Source organism: Oncorhynchus gorbuscha, linkage group LG17, assembly GCF_021184085.1.
Source record: "Oncorhynchus gorbuscha isolate QuinsamMale2020 ecotype Even-year linkage group LG17, OgorEven_v1.0, whole genome shotgun sequence".
NCBI classification, from domain to species: Eukaryota; Metazoa; Chordata; class Actinopteri; order Salmoniformes; family Salmonidae; genus Oncorhynchus; species Oncorhynchus gorbuscha.
The window spans coordinates 24,812,681-24,835,896 of NC_060189.1; the positions used below are offsets into that span (position 1 = coordinate 24,812,681).

General features: G+C 41.2%; 2 protein-coding genes across 4 annotated transcripts; one reads left to right on the plus strand and one right to left on the minus strand.

The window, feature by feature from the left end:
- The first annotated feature begins 135 nt into the window (after nucleotides 1-135).
- Nucleotides 136-11,846, plus strand: LOC124001489 (methylmalonate-semialdehyde dehydrogenase [acylating], mitochondrial-like). Of its 2 annotated transcripts, none has more exons than XM_046308299.1 (12): nucleotides 136-291; nucleotides 975-1,019; nucleotides 1,161-1,235; nucleotides 3,433-3,594; nucleotides 6,083-6,161; nucleotides 6,414-6,716; nucleotides 6,922-7,043; nucleotides 7,742-7,931; nucleotides 8,405-8,586; nucleotides 8,697-8,876; nucleotides 10,791-10,889; nucleotides 11,190-11,846. In XM_046308299.1, exons 1-12 carry the CDS (start codon nucleotides 253-255, stop codon nucleotides 11,292-11,294), a joined length of 1,581 nt encoding a protein of 526 aa, XP_046164255.1. In that variant the 5' UTR covers nucleotides 136-252; the 3' UTR covers nucleotides 11,295-11,846. The 2 variants fall into 2 exon arrangements, with proteins under 2 accessions (XP_046164255.1, XP_046164256.1); XM_046308300.1 differs by having other exon boundaries at nucleotides 140-291; nucleotides 978-1,019.
- LOC124001490 (basal body-orientation factor 1-like) lies at nucleotides 11,695-22,097 on the minus strand. Of its 2 annotated transcripts, none has more exons than XM_046308302.1 (11): nucleotides 21,952-22,097; nucleotides 21,558-21,810; nucleotides 21,384-21,449; nucleotides 17,165-17,308; nucleotides 16,981-17,061; nucleotides 16,706-16,776; nucleotides 14,414-14,558; nucleotides 13,302-13,795; nucleotides 13,088-13,192; nucleotides 12,207-12,272; nucleotides 11,695-12,126 (listed from the first exon to the last, which is right to left on the minus strand). In XM_046308302.1, exons 1-11 carry the CDS (start codon nucleotides 21,990-21,992, stop codon nucleotides 12,027-12,029), a joined length of 1,566 nt encoding a protein of 521 aa, XP_046164258.1. In that variant the 5' UTR covers nucleotides 21,993-22,097; the 3' UTR covers nucleotides 11,695-12,026. The 2 variants fall into 2 exon arrangements, with proteins under 2 accessions (XP_046164258.1, XP_046164257.1); XM_046308301.1 differs by having other exon boundaries at nucleotides 12,207-12,275.
- Nucleotides 22,098-23,216: the final 1,119 nt, after the last annotated feature.

Consider the following 23,216-nt stretch of genomic DNA (forward strand, 5'->3'; position numbering starts at 1 on the left):
TAATAAAGGCGGTTTATCTTTAATTGTACATAGAGATTGGCTAATACCGTTGTAGTTTCAGCCAGTAAGGTGTATATTTTTGTGAGCGGTCTTATTCTAAGCCAATAACTGACCAGATATTTCTAGACCCTTCCTTCTTTTAAATCCATGTAGGTGAGGGAGTAGGTTTGAAGTGCGTCTCCTGGCCAAGGTCCTGCAAGAGGGTTTGGGACATTCTTTTGGGATAAATCAAGCAATAAACACATTTTCATCATGGCAACGACTGTAATGAGGTCACTGTTGAAGAAAGGGGTAAGAACTCATATTATACTACTTTACCCAAGAGTTAATGAAGACACAGCTTTCGAAAGCACAGGAGGCTGCTGAGGGGAGGACAGCTCATAATAATGGCCAATGGAAACCATGTGTTTGATGTATTTGATACTGTTCCAGCCATTACCACAACCCTAACCTACCCAATTAAAGTGCCACCAACCTTCCGTGTTCAAAATGTTTCACATTGTTTACAAAGTGATAGATGCCATATGGCTTGGCTCTTGTCTTGTTCTCAACTATTCTCCGGGTCACTAAATTTAAGGAACAATTCCTCCTTAGACTCCTGCTCTTTGTATTGGGAAAAAGTATGTGCTTATCACATGCAGCTGCCTGTCAAGCTTTGTGCAGCTCTATGACTCCCATGTGTGCTCTCCAGCTACATTGTTTAATTGATACATTTTGGGCTTTTAGTAATCCCTCCAACAATCACTGTAAAATTGATCCCCAGGTACACCTTCATGGCCCAGTTGCACTTCAATGATATTTGGGCTTGCCATAGTTGTACATGAATCTTCCGTCCTAACAGAAGGTCTGGAAGTAGGTAGTAGGCCTTTGATTCTAATGCTATATAGCTGACATTTGATATGATACTATTCACAATAAATGCATGAACTCGTGGATTAATGATTCTTTACAGCTAACCACTTGCTTCCTCTCAGCAGGTACCTCTTCAGGTCAGGCACATGTGTTACTCCTCCTCAGTGGTTAGTAATAACAGTTTAATAATAGACTTTAATTATGTTGGCTGTATATGACTACAAACAGATTACCACTAGAGGATTAACTGTCACACAGATCTGTATTTCTGATGGAAATTGAACATGTTAAAAATTGTCTCCCCGCAGCCCACCACAAAGTTGTTTATTAATGGGAAGTTCGTTGAATCCAAGACTTCAGAATGGTTAGATATTCACAATCCGGTAAGTAACTAGGCCTTAAAGAGCTCAAATATAGTTTACCTAAATTAAATTGTGTTACCCATTGTATTTGATTAGTTGATGCACAGAATAATGCACAAACAACACCTTGGATGGGCATGCACTGCTACATTAAGGTCAACTTAGCTGGTTAATCAGTTACCTGAGTTTTGACCAGTTTATCCAGTTTCTGCACAAAATTGTCAGCAATGCAAAGGTTATAGGTCCATTACTATTATGTAAAAGAAAAAGAGCTAGACTTTTATGAGACTTTTATGAGTATACATATACAGTACCAGTCAAAAGGACACACCTTCAAGGGTCTTTCTTTATTTGTACTATTTTACTATATATACATTGTAGAATAATAGTGAAGACATCAAAACTATGAAATAACACATATGGCATCATGTAGTAACCAAAAAAGTGTTAAACAAATAAACAAATATTTTATATTTTATATTCTTCAAAGTAGCCACCCTTTGTCTTGATGACAGCTTTGCACACTTTTGGCATTCTCTCAATCAGCTTCATGAGGAAGGCTTTTCCAACAGTCTTGAAGACGTTCACACATGCTGAACACTTGTTGGCTGCTTTTCCTTCCCTCTGCAGTCCAACTCATCCCAAACCATCTCAATTGGGTTGAGGTTGGGTGATTGTGGAGGCCAGGTCATCTAATGTAACACTCCATCAAACTCCTTCTTGGTCAGATAGCCCTTACACAGCCTGAAGGTGTGTTAGGTCATTGTCCTGTTGAAAAACAAATGATAGTCCCACTAAGCACAAAACAGATGGGATGGCGTATCGCTGCAGAATTCTGTAGGAGCCATGCTGGTTAAGTGTACCTTGAATTTTAAATCAATCACAGACAGTGTCACCAGCAAAGCACCCCCACAATATCATACCTCCTCCTCCATGCTTCATGGTGGGAACCACACATGCAGAGATCATCCATTCACCTACTCTGCATCTCACAAAGACACAGCGGTTGGAACCAAAAATCTCACATTTGAACTCATCAGACCAAAGGACACATTTCCACCGGTCTAATGTCCATTGCTTGTGTTTCTTGGCACCAAGCAAGTCTCTTCTTATTATTGGTGTCCTTTAGGAGTGGTTTCTTTGCAGCAATTCGACCATGAATGCCTGATTCATGCAGTCTCTGAACAGTTGATGTTGAGATGTGTCTGTTACTTCCACTCTGTGAATTATTTATTTGGACTGCAATCGGAGGTGCAGTTAACTCTAATGAACTTATCCTCTGCAGCAGAGGTAACTTTGGGTCTTCCTTTCCTGTACTGAGAGCCAGTTTCATCATAGCGCTTTGATGGTTTTTGCGACTGCACTTGAAGAAACTTTAAAGGTTCTTGAAATTATCCAGATTGACTGACCTTCATGTCTTAAAGTAATGATGGACTGTAATTTATCTTTGCTTATTTGAGCTGTACTTGCCATAATGTGGACTTGGTCATTTACCAAATAGGGCTATCTTCTGTATACCACCCCTACCTTGTCACAATACAACTGATTGGCTCAAACGCATTAAGAAGGAAAGAAATTACTCAAATGAACTTTTAACAAGGCACAGCTGTTAACTGAAATGCATTCCAGGTGACTACCACATGAAGCTGGTTGAGAGAATACCAAGCGTCTGCAAAGCTGTCATCAAGGCAACGGGTGGCAACTTTGAAGTCTCAAATATAAAATGTTTCTTGATTACAATATGATTTAACACTTTCTTGATTACTATGTGTTATTCTACAATGTAGAAAATAGTAAAAATAAAGAAAAACCCTTGAATGAGTAGGTGTATCAACTTTTGACTGGTACTGTAGGTGTGCAATAAATTGGTGTGCTGTTTTCTTGAGATCTATCTCAAGTTGTTATAATTCTCAAGAATGCTTTTGCATGAATGTTCAAAGGTCAGTTAGCTGGCACTTTGCTCCTTCGGCCTTCCTTTGCTTTCAGTTTACTCTTATCATCAGGGTTTAGAATGAGATTAATGCTCTCTTAAGAGTCAAAGACATTGCAATATTTTTGATGAAATGGCCCGATCTGATGGTTTTGTCAGTGTGTGTCAGATCATAATGTGTTGAAGTTATCTGCTCAAGCTGAGCACACTTCATACCAATCAAATATGTTTTTTTATAATCAGGTTAAAGTTCACCCACTAATGTGTTATTCCCTCTAACTGTTACAGGCCACCAACGAGGTGATAGCCCGCGTCCCCAAGGCTACACAGGAAGAGATGCTGGCTGCTGTGGACTCCTGCTCACAGTCCTACCACTCCTGGTCTGAAACCTCCATCTTGGAACGCCAACAGATCTTTCTGCGCTATCAGCAGCTTATCAAGGACAACATTGTAAGTCTGTAGCAGGGACAAAAATTTGTTGTACATGTGGTACAATACCGCCAGAAGCAAAGGTCAAATCTTCTAATTCTCCTTTACACGTTTAACATCATGTACTTTTGGTTGCACATTTTTGTTTCTGTCATGTTTTGGGGTTCAAAGACCGCCTCTGTATGCCATGTCATTTGAATATTTTGTACCATACAAATTCAGCATGGATTTGATTAATATGAACCCTACTCTCAATGGCACACTTTTAGGCATGATAGATACTAGTTCCTTAGGTGATAAGAAAGAAGAAACAGCACAATGCCGCAATACTATTCCTATGTTGTAAATAATATTTGTTGGTCTGTGGTGTGTAATGAGGAGCAAACAGACGTTGAACTTGATACATTTATGAAATTGCTTATCCCAGTTACTAATAAGCATGACGCATGCACCCATTAATTTAGAAAATGACTGTAAAAACTGTTGAATCCCCATGGATTGATGAGGAATTGAGAAATTGTATGGTTGAGAGAGATGAGGCAAAATGAATGGCAAATAAGTCTGGCTGCACAACCGATTGGCAAACATACTGCAAATTGAGCAATCATGGGACTAAACTGAATAAAAATAAGAAAAACCTACACTATGAAACAAAGATAAATGACATAAACAATGATAGTAAAAAGCTTTGGAGCACCTTAAATGACATTTTGGGAAATAAAGGCAAACTCAGCTCCATCATTCATTGAACCAGATGACTCATTCATCACATAACCAACTGATATTGCCAACTACTTTAATACTTTTTTTAATTGGCAAGATTAGCAAACTTAGGGATGACATGCCAGCAACAAACGCTGACACTACACATCCAAGTATATCTGACCAAATTATAAAAGAAAGGCATTGTCATTTTGAATTCCGTAATGTAATGTTTAATGGAAGAGGTGAAAAAATGATTGTTGTCTATCAACAATGACAAGCCACCGGGCTCTGACAACTTGGATGGAAAATTACTGAGGATAATAGTGTACGATATTGCCACTCCTATTTGCCATATCTTCAATTTAAGCCTGATAGAAAGTGTGTGCCCTCAGGTCTGGAGGGAAGCGAAAGTCATTCCGCTAACCAATCAGTCAGTTACCAACCCTTAGTAAAGTTTAGGAAAAAATTGTGTTTGCCCAGATACAATGCTATTTTACAGTAAACAAATTGTCAACAGACTTTCAGCATACTTATAGGGAAGGACATTCAACAAGCACAGCACTTACACAAATGACTGATGATAGGCTGAGAGAAATTGATAATAAAAAGGTTGGGGCCTGTTTTGTTAGATTTCAGTGTGGCTTTTGACATTATTGATCATAGTCTGCTGCTGGAAAAACGTATGTGTTATGGCTTTACACCCCCTGCTATATTGTGGATAAAGAGTTACCTGTCTAACAGAACACAGAGGGTGTTCTTTAATGGAAGCTTCTCCAACATAATCCAGGTAGAATCAGGAATTCCCCAGGGCAGCTGTCTAGGGCCTTAACTTTTTTAAAAATATTTACAAATTATATGTCACTGGCTTTATGTAAATAAGGATGACTCTATATATAAGGATGACTCAACACTATACACGTCATCTACTACAGTGCCTGAAATTACTGCAACACTTAACAAAGAGCTGCAGTTAGTTTCAGAATGGGTGGCAAGGAATAAGTTAGTCCTAAATATTTCAAAAACTAAAAGCATTATATTTGGGACAAATCATTCACTAAGCCCTAAACCTTAACTAAATCATGTAATACATCATGTGGAAATTGAGCAAATCATTCACTAAACCCTAAACCTTAACTAATTCTTGTAATGAATCATGTGGAAATTGAGCAAGTTGTCAAAACATATTGATACGGGGCCTCCCAAGTGGCGCAGTGGTGCTAGAGGCGTCAGTATAGATCCGGGTTCGATCCCGGGCTGTGTCACAGCTTGCCACGACCGGGAGACTAGCACACAGCTCAGACACCCATGCATACCCCACAAGACATGTCACCAGAGATCCCTTCACAGTCCTCAAGTCCAGAACAAACTATGGGAAAAGTCTGTCAGATTTAAATAACAGATAAAACTACACTTTATTTAACAGTGAGGACTGTTAAGCAACACAAACATAGGCACAGACACATGCATACACACACACGATAACATACATACATATACACATGTACATTCACATGGATTTTGTGTTGTTGATATGTGGTGGTGGAGTAGGGGACTGAGGCCACACACTTAGTGTATTGTGAAAACTGTTATGAATGTATTGTAATGTTTTTAAAATGGTATAACTGCCTTAATTTTGCTGGACCCTGGGAAGAGTAGGGGATGAGGATCCATAATAAATACAAATGCAAATAAATACAAAATACTATTTATTTACAGCAGCTGTTGCTTAGCTTGATTTACTCAATTTAAATTGAACTGATTTGAAGTGTGTGTTGGCTCATGGTGTGTGTGTCTTGTGTTCCAGAAAGAGCTTGCCAGGAGCATTACTCTGGAGCAGGGCAAGACCCTGGCAGATGCAGAGGGGGATGTGTTCAGAGGATTGCGTAAGTCTCACGTGCACTGGCTTTTCCAAAGGGCAATATTTAGAGAGATGTTTTATTAGCCTCTTTTAATACTTGTTGCAGCCAAGAAAATGGTTAATCAGAGCATTATTTCAACGTCTAGGTCACTAGTATAAAAAGACCTTTGGTCTGTCACTTATGTGACTCAGTCTCCATATGAGGGATAGTCACACACATTCTGTGACTGACCCAGTGTTCTCTGTACCTGAATGACACCAACTGTCTCCTCTCCAGAGGTGGTGGAGCACACATGCAGCATCACCTCCCTGATGCTGGGGGAGACTCTGCCCTCCATCACAAAAGACATGGACACCTACACCTACCGCCTGCCCATCGGGGTGTGTGCCGGCATCGCCCCCTTCAACTTCCCCGCCATGATCCCTCTGTGGATGTTCCCCATGGGCATGGTGTGTGGCAACACCTACCTGCTGAAGCCCTCAGAGCGGGTGCCAGCCTGCACCATGCTGTTGGCCAAGATGCTGCAGGATGCTGGGATGCCAGACGGGACCCTGAACATCATTCATGGCCAGCACGACAGTAAGATAAAAGCTAAATGTCCCATCACCTGCTGATCTCTAAGCTATATCTGGAGACATTGGTGCTGTGATGTGAATCATTGAATTATCATTGTGTCTCTATGCTATGATTCACATTCATTTACAGTGTGATGAGATAATGGAGAGATTATGGATGGCCTGTCAGTGCTCTATGCAAAATGAATCCATGCCCCACTCTTTCCCAGCTGTCAACTTCATCTGTGATCATCCGGCCATCAAGGCTATCAGCTTTGTGGGCTCTAACCAAGCCGGAGAGTACATCTATGAGAGGGGATCTAAAAATGGCAAGAGAGTACAGTCCAACATGGTGAGTTTGTGCTATTAATGAACAGAGGGTGGCGGTGTTGGCTTAAAAACTATTGTTGAACGTTATCCTCTTTGTTTCTCTTTTCTACCATGGCTGATTAGCTGTACAGATGAAACAGGGATTCAGATCCAGAGAGCCCAGACACTTTGTGGAAAATATTGAGTGGAAATGTGTAATTTATCTTATTTGACACATACCCACAATAATGATCTACAAATGAAGTGCATTGACGTAATATAAAGCACTTACAATATTGTACTTTTATTGTTCACTAAAGTTCTTTAAGAGGATAAACTTTCGAGACCATCTCTGATCTAAATTGCATGCAACCACATTGAAGGCATGGTGTGAAGCCTTGATCAGACCAACAGCGTCGTTGCATCAATGCTGCATAATACATTTTGCAGTCAAATTATTTCCATTATGTAATCATTTAAACTGGATATGTGTGCAACAAAAAAACATTCACCTTTTGCTACTATTTCTGTCAAGTCTATGCATACAATTTGATGCAAACGTTGGATATATCCAACGTATGCACCACACAGAACTCACTGCAACTGCCTCTGCAATGCAGCGTTCCATTGGAAATGAATGTACTTTGGTGTACCAAAATGCAATGAAGTTGTCGGTTTGATCTGGTATTCGGATCAAGGGACAGAAGGCTAAACGATTCCCACCCTTATGCTCTGCTGTAGGGAGCAAAGAACCATGGTGTGGTGATGCCTGATGCAAATAAGGAGACCACTCTGAACCAGCTGGTGGGTGCAGCTTTCGGGGCAGCAGGGCAGCGCTGCATGGCCCTCTCCACGGCCATCCTGGTTGGCGAGGCCCGCAGCTGGCTGCCTGAACTGGTGGATCGTGCAAAAGCTCTGCGAGTTAATGCAGGTATCCCAACCTCTCACCCAGCCCGCACCTCCCGCCCTATCCATTCCTAAGGAGCCCTCTGCTCACTCTCTTGAGGCCACCCACGAGCCCTAACCACATCTCTCGCTCTACCATCTCTCAGATGGGGCTGAACTGGGAGAGAGGGCTTGTTGAGTCACTCATGCTGCAAATTTGCGGCAACATTTACGGCCGAAGCTTAAGAGTAGCTCAGAGCATCAAGTCTTTGAGAAGGGAAGTTGATGGGGAGGAGAAGAATGAATGATTCCCCTTATTTGCAGTCATAAACACTCTAATTTGTGTGGCTGCACAGGAAACACCTAAACAGCCATTTTAGAGGGAGTGCCTTTGGGGGCCCCTCGCCATGGCTGGGCTTTTGAGTTGTGTGTGTCTGCGGGTGAAGGGGTATTTGTGTGTACATGTGTGGCTGTGAGGGAGAATTCTCAATGCAGGTTGTTTTTCGGGAACCCTCTCAGGGGACCAGGCAGGTGTGGATGTGGGGCCCCTGATCTCCCCTCAGGCCAAGGAAAGGGTCAACGGCCTGATTCAGAGTGGGGTGGACGAGGGAGCTCAGCTGCTGCTCGATGGCAGGAATGTCAAAGTCCAGGGCTATGAGAATGGCAACTTTGTGGGGCCCACCATCATTTGCAATGTCACAGTAAGTGTGTTCATGCAGGTGACAAATATTCTAGTTGTACTGCCCAAAAGTATGCTGATCTTATTTTCTGACCATATCCTGAAATTATGTAATTCCTTTTTGTCTCCTAGCCCCAGATGAAGTGCTATACTGAGGAGATCTTTGGGCCTGTCCTGGTTGTACTGGAGGCTGAATCCTTGGATGACGCCATCAGCCTTGTTAACAATAACCCTTATGGCAATGGCACAGCTATCTTCACCACCAACGGAGCCACAGCACGCAAATACACTCACAAGGTGGATGTAGGCCAGGTGAGTGTCTGTGGACCAATGTGTGTGTCCCTATTTCCTGGGAGAATGGAGACATTCATACCCTCTACCGTGTCTATACCTTAAACAAGGAGGACATTGCACCTTTATTCTAAAACATGCCCTCAACAACCATTATTTTCCATGGTAAATATAGCCTTATTTGCTTCTGCTCTAAACTGAACACTTCTGCCCCCCTCTTCCCTTCACCACCCATGTGGACTTCAAATAGCAAATATGTGCTTTTTTTTTATCAAAACAGGGGAACATAGAAATACATTTTCCTAGTAGGATTACAGTAGGGGAAATCTTAAATTAACTGCAAAAGGGATTCCTTTGGACCTGTTAAATGTTTCAGGCTTACAATGCCTTCAGAAAGTTTCATACCCATTGACTTATTCTAAATTTTGTTGTTACAGCCTGAATTCAAAATGTTTTTAAAATTCACCTGTTTACAAACAATACCCCATAATGACAATGTGAAAACATGTTTTTAGAAATGTTTGCAAATGTATTAAATTAAATACAGAAATATCTCATTTACATAAGTATTGACACCCCCGAGTCAATACTTGAATCACCTTTGGCAGCAATTCTGGGTAAGTCTCTAAGAGCTTTGCACACCTGGATTGCACAATCTTTGCACATTATTTACAAATTCTTCAAGCTCTGTCAAGTTGGTTGATCGTTGATAGACAGCCATTTTCAAGTCTTGCCATAGATTTTCAAGCCAATTTAGGTCAAAACTGTAACATTCAATGTCATCTTAGTAAGCAACTCCAGTGTGTATTTGACCTTGTGTCTTAGTTTATTGTCCTGCCGAAAGGTGCATTTGTCTCCCAGTGTCTGTTGGAAAGCAGACTGAACCAGGTTTTCCTCTAGGTTTTTGCCTGTGCTATGCTCTGTTCCATTTATTTGTGTCCTAAAAAACTCACTAGTCCTTGCCGATGACAAGCACACCCATAACATGATGCAGCCACCACCATGCTTGAAAATAGGGAGAGTGGCGTGTTGGATTTGCCCCATAACGTTTTGTATTCAGGACATATATTTATTCAATTTTTTATTTAAACTTTTTTTAAACTTGGCAAGTCAGTTAAAGAACCAATTCTTATTTACAATGATGACTTATAAAGTAAATTTCTTTGCCACATTTCTTTTGCAGTATTACTCTAGTGCCTCATTGTAAACAGCATGTTTTGGAATATTTTGTTCTGTACAGGCTTTGTTCTTTTCACTCATTTAGGTTAGTATTGTGGAGTAACTACTTTGTTGTTGATCTATCCTTGGTTTTCTCCTATCACAGCCATTGTACTGCTGGGTAAAGTCCATACTTTTTTACATATACTATTAAACTCTGTAACTGTTTTAAAGTCACCATTGGCCTCATGGTGAAATCCCTGAGTGGTTTCTTTCTTCTTTGACATTATGGGGTATTGTGTGTAGGCCAGTAACACATATCTCAGTTTATTCCATTTTAAATTCAGACTGTAACACAACAAAATGTGGATAAAGTCAAGAGGGTGTGAATACTTTACCTTGTCTGCGTGCCTCCGCTATGCCCTGTGTTTGCTGTTTTTTCCATCCCTCAGCCAAAAGGCTTGACTCCCATGTCCAAAATTACTCCTGCATTTTCAAACATTCTCAACCAACCATGAGTTTCCAGTGGACTTAAAAACAAACAAAAGTGGCCTCAAAAACAAAATGTTTTGTTTAGTTCTCCTGTCCCTCTTGCATGCAATGCTTTCAACACTGTGAACACAAGCAATGGTTTTCGGTTTGTTGTGACTCATTTTTCATGCATTGTTTGTTCTTCGAACTAGCATTTAGTACACCTTCTTCTCCCAGAATTACTCATTCAGTTGCTCTGAAGAGGTATTTGTTTCCAATGCGGTAATGGAAGTTTGTGTTTTATAGATTGGGGTGAACGTTCCCATCCCTGTTCCTCTGCCCATGTTTTCCTTCACTGGCTCAAGAGGCTCCTTCAGAGGAGACACCAACTTCTACGGCAAACAAGTGAGTATCAGTTGACATAAGGTAATAAGGTGTTTGAAGACATACTGTAGTTAGTATGACTGGTCCTAATAAGGGGTTGTACTGCTGGGTAAAGTCCATATGAAGGTTGGGGCCTCTACACAGTGAGTTTATGTGGCTGACTGACGATGTAAAACCATTCAGTCCTCTTAACTAGTGATGGCTGATCAAAGCCAATTGTCTTGAGTCCAGATTTTCAGCTTCATTTCATGTTATGTAATACCGTCATGATGCCATAGTTACAGAGCATCCTATTATAGATGTCTTCTCTGCTTTCTAAAGGGCATCCAGTTTTACACACAGATCAAAACTGTTACTTCTCAATGGAAGGCCGAAGACTCAACCGTGAAAACCCCTGCAGTTTCCATGCCAACCATGGGACGCTAAAGGGTCTGGAGAAAGAACGTTCCCACTTCCCCATGTCTTTTTTGAAGCAAAATTTTAAAATACTGTGCTGTCCTGTCGCCATGAGTTGATAATCACCCGTAGTCATTTTACAAGCCTTAACGTAGAATTTGTACCCAAGATGTGATATATTTTTTCAATGACATCTCAAGATTCATTCACCCATTGTGGATCAATAGTTTGGCTTCATCATTGAATGACAGTTCCTTTGTTATATGAATGTTTCTACTAATTATGTGTCTGTGTATCTATGTTACGATTTTGGAAACAATGCAAATAACTGTGGAGCAGTTAAAACAGTGTAAATCTTTTCTTTGTATGCAACATCTATGTTCAAAATATACTGCCTCACCAGCATTATGATGTTGATGAATGTGTAGCTGCCAAATGTGATGCCACTATTAATCATACATTCAGTGCATCTGAATGTTTGAGATGCGTTTTATGCACACTTGCTGTGGTGCAGTTATTCATGTATTTAATTTAGACCTGAACAGGTTGCATTTGAATAAAAAGCCATCAGTTTAAATTGAACCCTTTATCGTCCATCTGTCTCCTGTTTGCACCCTGTCTATCTAAGTTCAAGTAAGCTTTCAATTCATGACAATGAGAAAATACCATAGACACATTTTTCACATAACCATCCACATAATTCTGGAGACACTTCATATAGACCAGCACATTTCTCAGACCGACTAACACTGCACGGATAGGTCATGTGGTTTGGATATCCGGCAGGGTGCTGGGGTTCGAGGGAAGGTTGGACACAGGCGCCTGGGTGATGAAGGTCACATGGGATGTCTCCTCTGTAATTCTGCAAGACATGTCATTATGTAACAAAACAAAATCAACAAGGTCTGATAAATCACAATCAGGAATCTTTTTGTGTCTTACCCGGGGTCAATGTTGTTCTGGTTCCTCTCTGGGGACGCAGACAACTCCAAAGGTTGACTCAGTTTCCTGCTAAATAAGTTGCAGAGTTGCATCGAAATGATGTTCATTTAAAAAAGGCATGTTTTACCATACTGGGGCACCTGTTCTCTCTAGCTGTTGACTGCAGAAAGGCCTTGTAAGGGTTACATCAGGTCATGATTCATACTCTACTGGGTTGCTGTAAATTCATCCTATGTTGCCAAATGATGTATGTTTGCAAGGCTAGAATCCAGGATAATGTTGACATTGCCATGAATGTACATCTCTGACCTCCAATACCCCCTTATACATTCAGATCCCCTGTCCTCAACTTGAAAATCATGTTGCCGGCGGTCCCCTGACCACAGGCGTTCAAAAACGAAATAAACCCCTTGTGCGCATGAAGTGGGGCCAAGAGCCTGAAGGCAAATCTGCGTGGCCAGATGTTTGTTTTCAAGCACACGACTCTGTGGCCGGCCCTATTTTTACTATTGTGCCCAGACTCTTTCTTCATTCTTTTTAAGCCGCTGGACGGAAAAGAAAATTGGTTTAAACCTAACTGATGTTTTATGGTATCCTCTTTTGCTGAGAAAAGAGCTGTTTAAGACATTAAAAAGGAGTCACAAATAAAGGCCCTCTCCCAGACTGCAGCACAGCTCATGCTTCTGATGGTGTCACTGTGTTTTGTTCTCAACACTTTATTGCGCTAGGGGTTTCGTTTTCATGTTTAATGATTCCAATTTGATGGTATCATTCTAAACAGAACGCAGTAGAAATAGAAATGAGATAATAGGGAAGCTAACAATGAGCATGTCTGCTGGCAGACAACACAGGACCCACACAATGTAGTAGCTAGCTGTTACCTTGCTTTCTGTCCGTTCATTTTGGCAAACAGCAGTCTAAGCACTTTCTCCTTCTGCTCCCATGTGAGTTCAGAGATGTCAACCTTGTTGCTCTGGAGATTAGTCCTGAAACACAAGTGTAGTGTAAAAATAGATTTCCAAGTATGAACAGTTTCTACCATAGCAATGAGGAAATGTATGGTAAGTGGTGGTAAAGACCGCATGCAGGCCTTACCACTTCTCTGCCTCTTCCAGGTCGGTATAGACACTGTTGCTGCTGTGAGGGGTTTTGTGGAAGGTGCGGATGCGGGGGTACTCCTTCTTGCCTGACCGAGCCTCACTCATCCGCCTGCGGTAGGCCTCCAGGGCCTCCTGCCTGTACTGCAACCGGCTGGCCTGGATCTCTTGCTTCACCTGGCCCAAAGCCTCCTGAAAGAAGCACTCCAGCTCTGTGCGCTGCTCCACGATGCTGCGTGCCAGCCGCTTCACTCGCCCCATCTCCTTCTCCCTCATGGCCAGCACCTTCTGCAGCTTATCCAGCTCCACCTGGCTGGCCTGGGTGCTGACCAGGGCTCGGTTCTGCGTCTCCTCCTTGTCTCTCTCAAACTCCCCCACCATGAGCCCCAGGGCCTGCTCCAAGGTCCCCACCTTCCCCCTAAGCTCTGCTATCTCCTCATTCTGGGCCCTTACCTGGGACACATTCTCCTTCATCATCTGCTCACTGGTCTCCTAGGGGTGGAGAATATAGGAAGGATTGAGGGGTTAGTCTTAAAATAGGGTTGAGATTATAATGAAAATATACATAAGGTATTCTCCAAAGTAACGTAATTCATTAAAGACACTAAATGGCATGTTGATAAATGGATCATGTTTTGCGGGGCTTAACTGTCAAATGGAAGAAGGATTGAGAATGAAAGAATGATTGCCGAATGGAAGAATGATTGGAAGAAATACTGAGCTGGGGTGACTTCATAGTATCCTTGCTTTATCGACATAGTCAGGGATAAGATTATGGTATACTGTATTTATTTGCCTTAGAGAAACAGTGCAAAAAATGCTTTGGGGGGAAGCCAATGACTTGGAACCCAGAAGCCAGTGGAAACTCACCACACCTACCAACCACGAGATACTGGCTCGTACTGTGGAGGTGAGGGGAAAGAGGGGCCGCAAGCAAAACAAACACGGGGTTACCAAAAATAAATAAAACAGGGGAAATACCATCTAAAATACTGTATGTCCACAGGAGATCTGCCACATAAATAAATACAATTTATTGGTTTTGTCCAGGCGCTGCCAGTACATGAAAATGCCCACTGCTCTGTTTGACATGCCATGGTACCAGTGTACCTTATGTAGTGCCAGGGAGGTGTTTTCCTCAGCCAATGACACAGTCATCTTCCTCAGGTCATCTACCTCCTTCATATGGCAGCTGAGTGCCTCGCTGAGACGAACGTTCTCCTTGAACACTGAGCGTGACGCATCATCCAACTGACTGTTAGTTTAGGAAACAAGGAATGTACAGTTTTTCATGTTAGGTGCCAAACTGAGGTATAACTGGCACTTCCACCTCTGTTATCTGTCAGTCTAAAGTAACTTCGACAACATAAAGGTGGTGCATTGGGTTTGGTAGCAGGATAGGGAGCGGTCTGGTGATGTAGTAGACGAGAGAAAATTATAAGTGACATTAAATTCCAAGCTTATAATGCTGGGAAGGATCTGGTTTTAATTTTCCTTTGAGTCACTCTCTCTTAGTCACCAAATTGAGACAAACTGGGTCAATGTCAGCTCTGTCTGAAAACACAGGTTACGTGCATTTCAACTTTATACATGGCCAAGGATTTAAGTCTACAATTGGCAAGTAATCGATGATAAATGCCACATTCAGTGTCAATGTTGAAGAGAGTTTATAGACCATAAAAGAACACAGAATTCAAAGTATATCCCTAGTCTGTCCTCATATGGCTTTAGAACTAAACTCAGCAAAAAAAGAAATGTCCTCTCACTGTTAACTGCATTTATTTTCAGCATACTTAACATGTGCAAATATTTGTATGAACATACCAACTGAGATATAAACTGGACAAGTTCCACAGACATGTGACTAACATAAATGGAATAATGTGTCCCTGCCTGAACAAAGGGGGGGTCAAATCAAAAGTAACAGTCAGTATCTGGTGTGGCCAGTAGCTGCATTAAGTACTGCAGTCCATCTCCTCCTCATGGACTGCACCAGATTTGCCAGTTCTTGCTGTGAGATTTAACCCACTCTTCCACCAAGGCACCTGCAAGTTCCTGGGCATTTCTGGGGGGAATGGCCCTAGCCCTCACCCTCCGGTCCAACAGGTCCCAGACGTGCTCAATGGGATTGAGATCCGGGCTCTTTGCTGGCCATAGCAGAACACTGACATTCCCGTCTTGCAGGAAATCATGCACAGAACGAGCAGTATGGCTGGTGGCATTGTCATGCTGGAGGGTCATGTCAGGATGAGCCTGCAGGAAGTGTACGACATGAGGGAGGAGGGTGTCTTCTCTGAGATTGCCTGCAATGACAACAAGCTCAGTCTGATGATGCTGTGACGCACCTCCCCAGACCATGACAAACCCTCCACCTCCAAATCGATCCCGCTCCAGAGTACAGGCCTCGGTGTAATGCTCATTCCTTCGACGATAAACCCGAATCCGACCATCACCCCTGGTGAGATAAAACAGTGACTCGTCAGTAAAGAGCACTTTTTGCCAGTCCTATCTGGTCCAGCGATGGTGGGTTTGTTCCCATGGGCAACGTTGTTGTCGGTGATGTCTGGTGAGGACCTGCCTTATAACAGGCCTACAAGCCCTCAGTCCAGCCTCTCTCAGCCTATTGCGGACAGTCTGAGCACTGATGGAGGGATTGTGCGTTCCTTGTGTAACTCGGGCAGTTGTTGTTGCCATCCTGTACCTGTGTGATGTTCGGATGTACCGATCCTGTGCAGGTGTTTTTACATGTGGTGTGTCACTCTGAGAACGATCAGCTGTCTGTTCTGTCTCCCTGTAGCACGGTCTTAGGCGTCTCACAGTACGGACATTGCAATTTATTGCAGTCCTCATGCCTCATTGCAGCATGCCTAAGGCAAGTTCACGCAGTCGAGCAGAGCATCTTTCTTTTGGTGTTTTTCAGAGTCAGTAGAAAGGCCTCTTTAGTGTCCTAAGCTTTCATAACTGTGACCTTAACTGCCTACTGCCTGTAAGCTGTTAGTGTCTTAACGACCGTTCCACAGGTGCATGTTCATTAGTTGTTTATGGTTCATTGAACAAGCATGGGAAACAGTGCTTAAACCCTTTACAATGATTATCTTTGAAAGACAGGATCCTGAAAAAGGGACGTTTCTTTTTTTGCTGAGTTTATATAGCACAGAGGTCTTCCCCACACTCTGCTCCAAACCAGAACCCCGTTCCTGCAAGGCATTATGGAACTGCTGAGGATGTCATCATTGGCTTAGGTGATATACACTACTAACTTGAAGAAGACAAACTGGTGTGGTCAAGATAATAACCTTGTTTTCCCTCACAAATGATGTATTTTGCCTATTTCTTTCCTTGACCTGAAGGTGCAGTTTGAAGAATAAAATTAGCATGTAATTGGTCAGCGGAGACACTCACACAATGGCTTCATTGTGGGCCCTCTCAGCCAGCTGGGCGATCCTCTGCTCGGCCTCTTTCTCTAGGCGAACCTGCAAGGGAACACACAGTACTCACTGTTTCTCTCCCGCCTCTCTATTGATCAGTTAGGCCTTTTACACCTGAACATCTTTACCCATTTAATCCAATACTTTTTGATTAGCGCAATCCTAGTTTCCCCCAGGTTTATTTTACACCTCCTTGGAACTGTAAGTGCATGTACAAAATAATGTGTCAATTTGAAACTATCATCATACCTTTTCACTGAAGAATTTGTGCTCCATTCTAGCTAGGCTTTCCTTGTGCTCTCTGTCTTCAATGTACATGCTTTCTTTAATCTAGAAAGTAGAGAGTTGATGATCATTGATAGAACTGTGAACTACACAATCAAGAGTGGTACTTCAGGGTGTCAAGCATGATTTCTGTCCATGTTGTTCTCACACTATTGAGCTCCTGCTCCATCTGGGCTTTCTTTTTCCGAAACTCCTTGATAGTCTTCAGTTCACCCTGGATCATCCTGAACTCATTGGATCTCTTCTCAAACTTTTCCTCCAGCTCATTGATTTTAAGAGTGTATTCTGCAACCTGCAACAACCAATCATATAAAGTTGAAGTCGGAAGTTTACATACACCTTGGCCAAATACAGTTAAACTCAGATTTTCACAATTCCTGACATTTAATCCTCATAAAACTTCCCTGTCTTAGGTCAGTTAGGATCACCACTTTAATTTAAGAATGTGAAATGTCAGAATAATAGTAGAGAGAATGATTTATTTCAGCTTTTATTTCCTTCATCACATTCCCAGTGGGTCAGAAGTTTACATACACTCAATTAGTATTTGGTAGCATTGCCTTTAAACTGTTTAACTAGGTCAAACGTTTCGGGTAGCCTTCATCAAGCTTCCCACAATAAATTGGGTGAATTTTGGCCCATTCCTCCATGACAGAGCTGGTGTAAATGAATCAGGTTTGTAGGCCTCCTTGCTCGCACATGCTTTTTCAGTTCTTGCCACAAATCTTCTATAGGATTAAGGTCAGGGCTTTGTGATGGCCACTCCAATACCTTGACTTTGTTGTCCTTAAGCAATTTTGACACAACTTTGGAAGTATGCTTGGGGTCATTGTCCATTTGGAAGAACCATTTGCGACCAAGCTTTAACTTCCTGACTGATGTCTTGAGATGTTGCTTCAATATATCCACAAAACCTTCCTACCTCATGATGCAATCTATTTTGGGAAGTGCACCAGCCCCTCCTGCAGCAAAGCACCCCAAAACATGATGCTGTCACCCCGTGCTTCACGGTTGGGATGGTGTTCTTTGGCTTGCAAGCCTCCCCCTTTTTCCTCCAAACATAATGATGGTCATTATGCCAAACAGTTCTATTTTTGTTTCATCAGACCAAAGGACATTTCTCAAAAAAGTATAATCTTTGTCCTCATGTGCAGTTGCAAACCATAGTCTGGCTTTTTTATGGCAGTTTTGGAGCAGTGGCTTCTTCCTTGCTGAACAGCCTTTCAGGTTATGTTGATATAAGACTTGTTTTACTGTGGATATAGATACATTTGTACCTGTTTCCTCCAGCATATTGAATGAACCAGACTTGTGGAGGTCTACATTTGTTGTTGTTCTGGGATTGAGTTGCACTTTTCGCACCAAAGTACGTTCATTCTAGGAGACAGAATGTGTCTCCTTCATGAGCGGTATGATGGCTGCTTGGTCTCATGGTGTTTATACTTGCGTACTATTGTTTGTACAGATGAAAGTGGTACCTTCAGCCGTTTGGAAATTGCTCCCAAGGATGAACCAGACTTGTGGAGGTCTACAATTCTTTTTCTGATGTCTTGGCTGATTTATTTAGATTTTCCCATGATGTCAAGCAAAGAGGCACTGAGTTTGAAGGTAGGCCTTGAAATACATCCACAGGTACACCTCCAATTGACTCAAATGATGTCAATTAGCCTATCAGAAACTTCTAAAGCCATGACATAATTTTCGGGAATTTTCCAAGCTGTTTAAAGGCACATTCAACTTAGTGTGTGTAAACTTCTGACCCCCTGGAATTTTGATACAGTGAATTATAAGTGAAATAATCTGTCTGTAAACAATTGTTGGAAAAATTACTTGTGTCATGCACAAAGTAGATGTCCTATCCGACTTGCCAAAACTATAGTTTGTTAACAAGAAATTAGTGGAGTGGTTGAAAAACGAGTTTTAATAACTCAAACCCAAGTGTATGTAAACTTAAACTGTAGTTCCATATCTTAGATTTTGGAGACATAGAAAATAATGTAACTCTATACAGCAGGTGTAAATAGTGTATACACCAATATTGTTAGCTACGTATACAATGAACATTTTGAGAATGTACACCATCTAAGTGTGTATCCACTTCATATTTGGATGTGATATGGCAGTTGCCATTTCAGAAATAGAATCGATTCAGATTCCAGGAATAGGAGGAAAACAACCACTTATAATAGTTGGGAAGAAAATCAAAAAGTTCAGATGAAGTATGGCCTTTGCAACCCAACCCAACTTCAGGAACAGATCAGTCAGAGAGGCTGAAATCAGAGTTTAAGTGCTGCTATGTAACTGCTGTTAAGTACACAAGTTATTGAAGGCAAGCAAAACATGCACCTACAATCATGTATATAATGACACAATTATAGATTACCAACCATTTGATTATAATGTTATGCCTAATTGATATTCTTTAGATAACTCTATAAATGCCATTCTATAAAATTACGACAGGGATTAATTAAATGATCAATAGCTTTCTTTAGAAAGCTCCCATTCCATCATCAAATGGCCAGAATTGTGCTTAAGTTTTGCTTATGGATGCATCTCTATTTTCTTTGCCTAATGCAGTGTTTAAATTGCAATGAAAATATGGCACTGATCCAGTGAAACTCTTGATGATATACACTGAGTGTACAAAACATTAAGAACACCTTCCTAATATTGACATTGCATCCCCCCTTTTGCCCTCAGAACAGCCTCAATTCGTCAGGGCATGGACTCTACAAGGTGTTGAAAGCATTCCACATGGATGGTCCATGTTGACTCCAATGCTTCCTTCCCAAAGTTGTGACAAGTTGTCTGGATGTCCTTTGGGTGGTGGACTACTCTTGATACATATGGGAAACTGATGAGCATGAAAAACCCAGCAGCATTGCAGTCGTTGACACAAACTGTTGTGCCTGGCACCTCCTACAAAACCCAGTTCAAAGGCACTTAAATCACCCTACGAATGGCACACATACATAGTCCATGTTTCAATTGTCTCAAGGCTTAAAAATCCTTCTTTATGCTGTCTTCCCCATTCACGTACACTGATTGAAGTGGATTTAAAAAGTGACATCATTAAGGGATCATAGATTTCACCTAGAATCACCTGGTCAGTCTTTGTCATGGAAATAGCAGGTGTCCTTAATGTATTGTACACTCAGTGTAGTTGTTTGGTTGGTTGGCTGACTTTTTCCAACATTCAGACTCACATGTCAGACTACTTTGAGACAAAAGCCACTGCGCTCACGTTCTTTGAGTGCTTTTAATGCAATGGTTTCCATTAGCTAAGTCCTTTTTCAAGATGAACCATTTTATCACTTCACAATGAGCAAAGGGAGTTGAGGGCATGTCTTGAAATCACGTCTTTAGCTCAACCACAACAACATTTATATCCAGAATTAGTACTACATAGGCATATGTGACAGTACCATGCAAAATAGGGATTTTTTTAGTTGGTCCAGACCAAGATTATTTTATTTCTCAAAAGCTTATTGGGTCCTATTTTTACCACAGTGAAGTAAGAAATGGAGATGGAAAACAGCTGTTCTCCAAAGCAGCACATTTCTTTTCTGCACATTTCCCTGTTGTTAAACCATTGCAACATATTTTATTTTAATGTTTTACCTTTATTTAACTAGGCAAGTCAGTTAAGAACAAATTCTTATTTTCAATGACGGCCTAGGAACAGTGGGTTAACTGCCTGTTCAGGGGCAGAACGACAGATTTGTACCTTGTCAGCTTGGGGATTTGAACTTGCAGTCCAACGCTCTAACCACTAGGCTACTCAATCAATGTGATGTATTTTTGTCTGTAGAGATCAACTGTCAAAATTAACACGTAAATAAAGTTGCACACCACCACAAACAATCCATATGACACATGAGGGATGGATAACTTAGGCTACAGTATATCAAAACTAGTTTGTATGTTCGAGACCATGTACATTTTAATTACGCTTTTTCTGTAGTTGTATGGCATTACCATATACCATAATTTTAGACCATATGGCTGGAAATGTAGGGGTTTGTTTCTTAGTTTGTTTTTTTTTTCTATAAATTAGCATGGGGACTGCCTGATTAAAAACAACACTGTTGTTCAGACACAATACAGCACCTTTTTTTAGATGCTGTACATGACATCAGACAAACAATGTATACCCTTGAGGCTTGCAGGACAATGAATATGATTTAGATAGACTACAATGCTGGGCAGGGATGTCAGCATGTTTAGTAAAACATGCTAATGTTCCTGGTCGGTTTCTGACCTGTTTTTGTAAACTGTCTAGTCACTCCCCGTTCTTTGAAATTATGGAAGACTTACTTGGAAGGTTACCCAAGTTTGTTCCTTCACAAAGACTAAATACTTACCAGTTGTTCATTTTCTTCAAGGGCTTGTTTTTTTTTACTTTTAAGTTGTCCCTCTAGCCTTGTAATCTGTAAAAAAAAAAAAAAAAATAATAATAATACAACGATACAATGCTAGTAAACCCCCCAAAGACAATAAATTAAGGATATTATAAATATCTGTGGATAAAAGTTAACCTTTTCTTCTTTCTCTGCATCTTTCCTCTTCAAGAAGGCAATTATGTCAACTGTGTCCTTCTCTGCACGATATTGCTGGTTAGTGAGCTCTTCATTGGCTCGTGCCAACCTGCGGGTTGCTTCACGGTACTCCACGCGCGAGTGTTCAGTGACATCCAGCCTGGCTTCCCAAAGAGCAGCATTGGCCTTTGCCTTCTCAATGTCAGACTCTTTATCGGCTTTTGACTCATGTTTGCCTTCTTTTTTTCCTTTTCTAGACATACAATTTGGACAAAGAATTGTAGTAAATTAGATAGCTACACAAACAGTGCGTAAAACGAGCTACAGGTAGCTAAACATGGCTAACGTTAGCCAATTCAAGCGATAACGACGCAAATAAAAAATTATGTCTTACCCTTTACTTTTCTTTCCATTTTTTCCTTTCTTCTTGGGCATTGTTTCGAATACTACAATTTAACTGTTAAGAGTGAATGGGATACGTATAGGCTAGCTAGGTTAGCTTCACTTCAAGGCACTGGGGAAATCGTGTTTACATTTTTGTTACCATAGAAACGCTGTCATATGGCACTGGCTGTGTGTGGACATGCTCACAGCCTACGTCAAAATCACCTGTAACAGGTCTGTAATGTTATATGAAACAACAATAAACAAGTAATGTCATATGTGCACAGTATACACAACTATTCTAGCTAAATTTAACTGAGTATGCAATCACACTAAAACATATCCGAATTCAGTGCGTTCAAGACAACTGGGAACTCGGGAAGAAAACGAGCTCCGACTGGGAAAAATAGTTTCAAGATCACATGACGGCATGATTTGGCTTTGTATTTTCCCGAGTTCCCAGTTGTCCTGAACGCACCATCTACCACATGGACTCTTTTTTCGTAACGTTGTCAGGCAACCCATCTCTATAGAGCACTAACTAGTAAGGTTTTTTGATAAATGCTGAAAATAAGTCATGTGATGTAGGAGCTCTAATACTTTTGGTCTATGCAATAATCTTTATCAGCTAACATAACTTTTTGTGAATTTTGAAGCATTTATTTAGTCAGAAAACGCACTTTTATTTAACTAGGCTAGCCGGTTAAGAAGAAATTCTTATTTTCAATTACGAAACAGTGGGTTAACCACCTTATTCAGGGGCAGAACGACAGATTTTTACATTGTCAGCGCGGGGATTCGATCTTGCAAGTCCACGCTCTAACCACTAGGCTAAGCTACCTGCCGCACATAGCCTAAATCACCTGAAGGCCTCATAATTCATAAAGGTCATGTTAACTGACTGATGTTATCTCATAGAACGTGTAAGATCTCCTAAACCTGTGTTAACCTCGGACCTTAGTTTTGGTGTTTATCCCAAAGCCCTATCTTTCCCTATTCATTTTCTGCATAGGAATGGCTGAACCAACCAGAGGTAACTCATTTCTGTTTTTGAGGACTACAAACTGGCGAGCTCTACAATGGACTAACTAAAGGGAGCCTAACGTTACTCCTTATTATAGTCCAAGTGTCTTGTTCCTTTATTGGCGAAATGGTTCTGGAAGCCAAAACAACTAATTCTCCATCTAATCTTGAATTGATTCTCAATTGCGCTATGGTTCTAGAAACATAAATCCCTCTAATTTCATATCACATCAAAAACATTTCACAAATGTA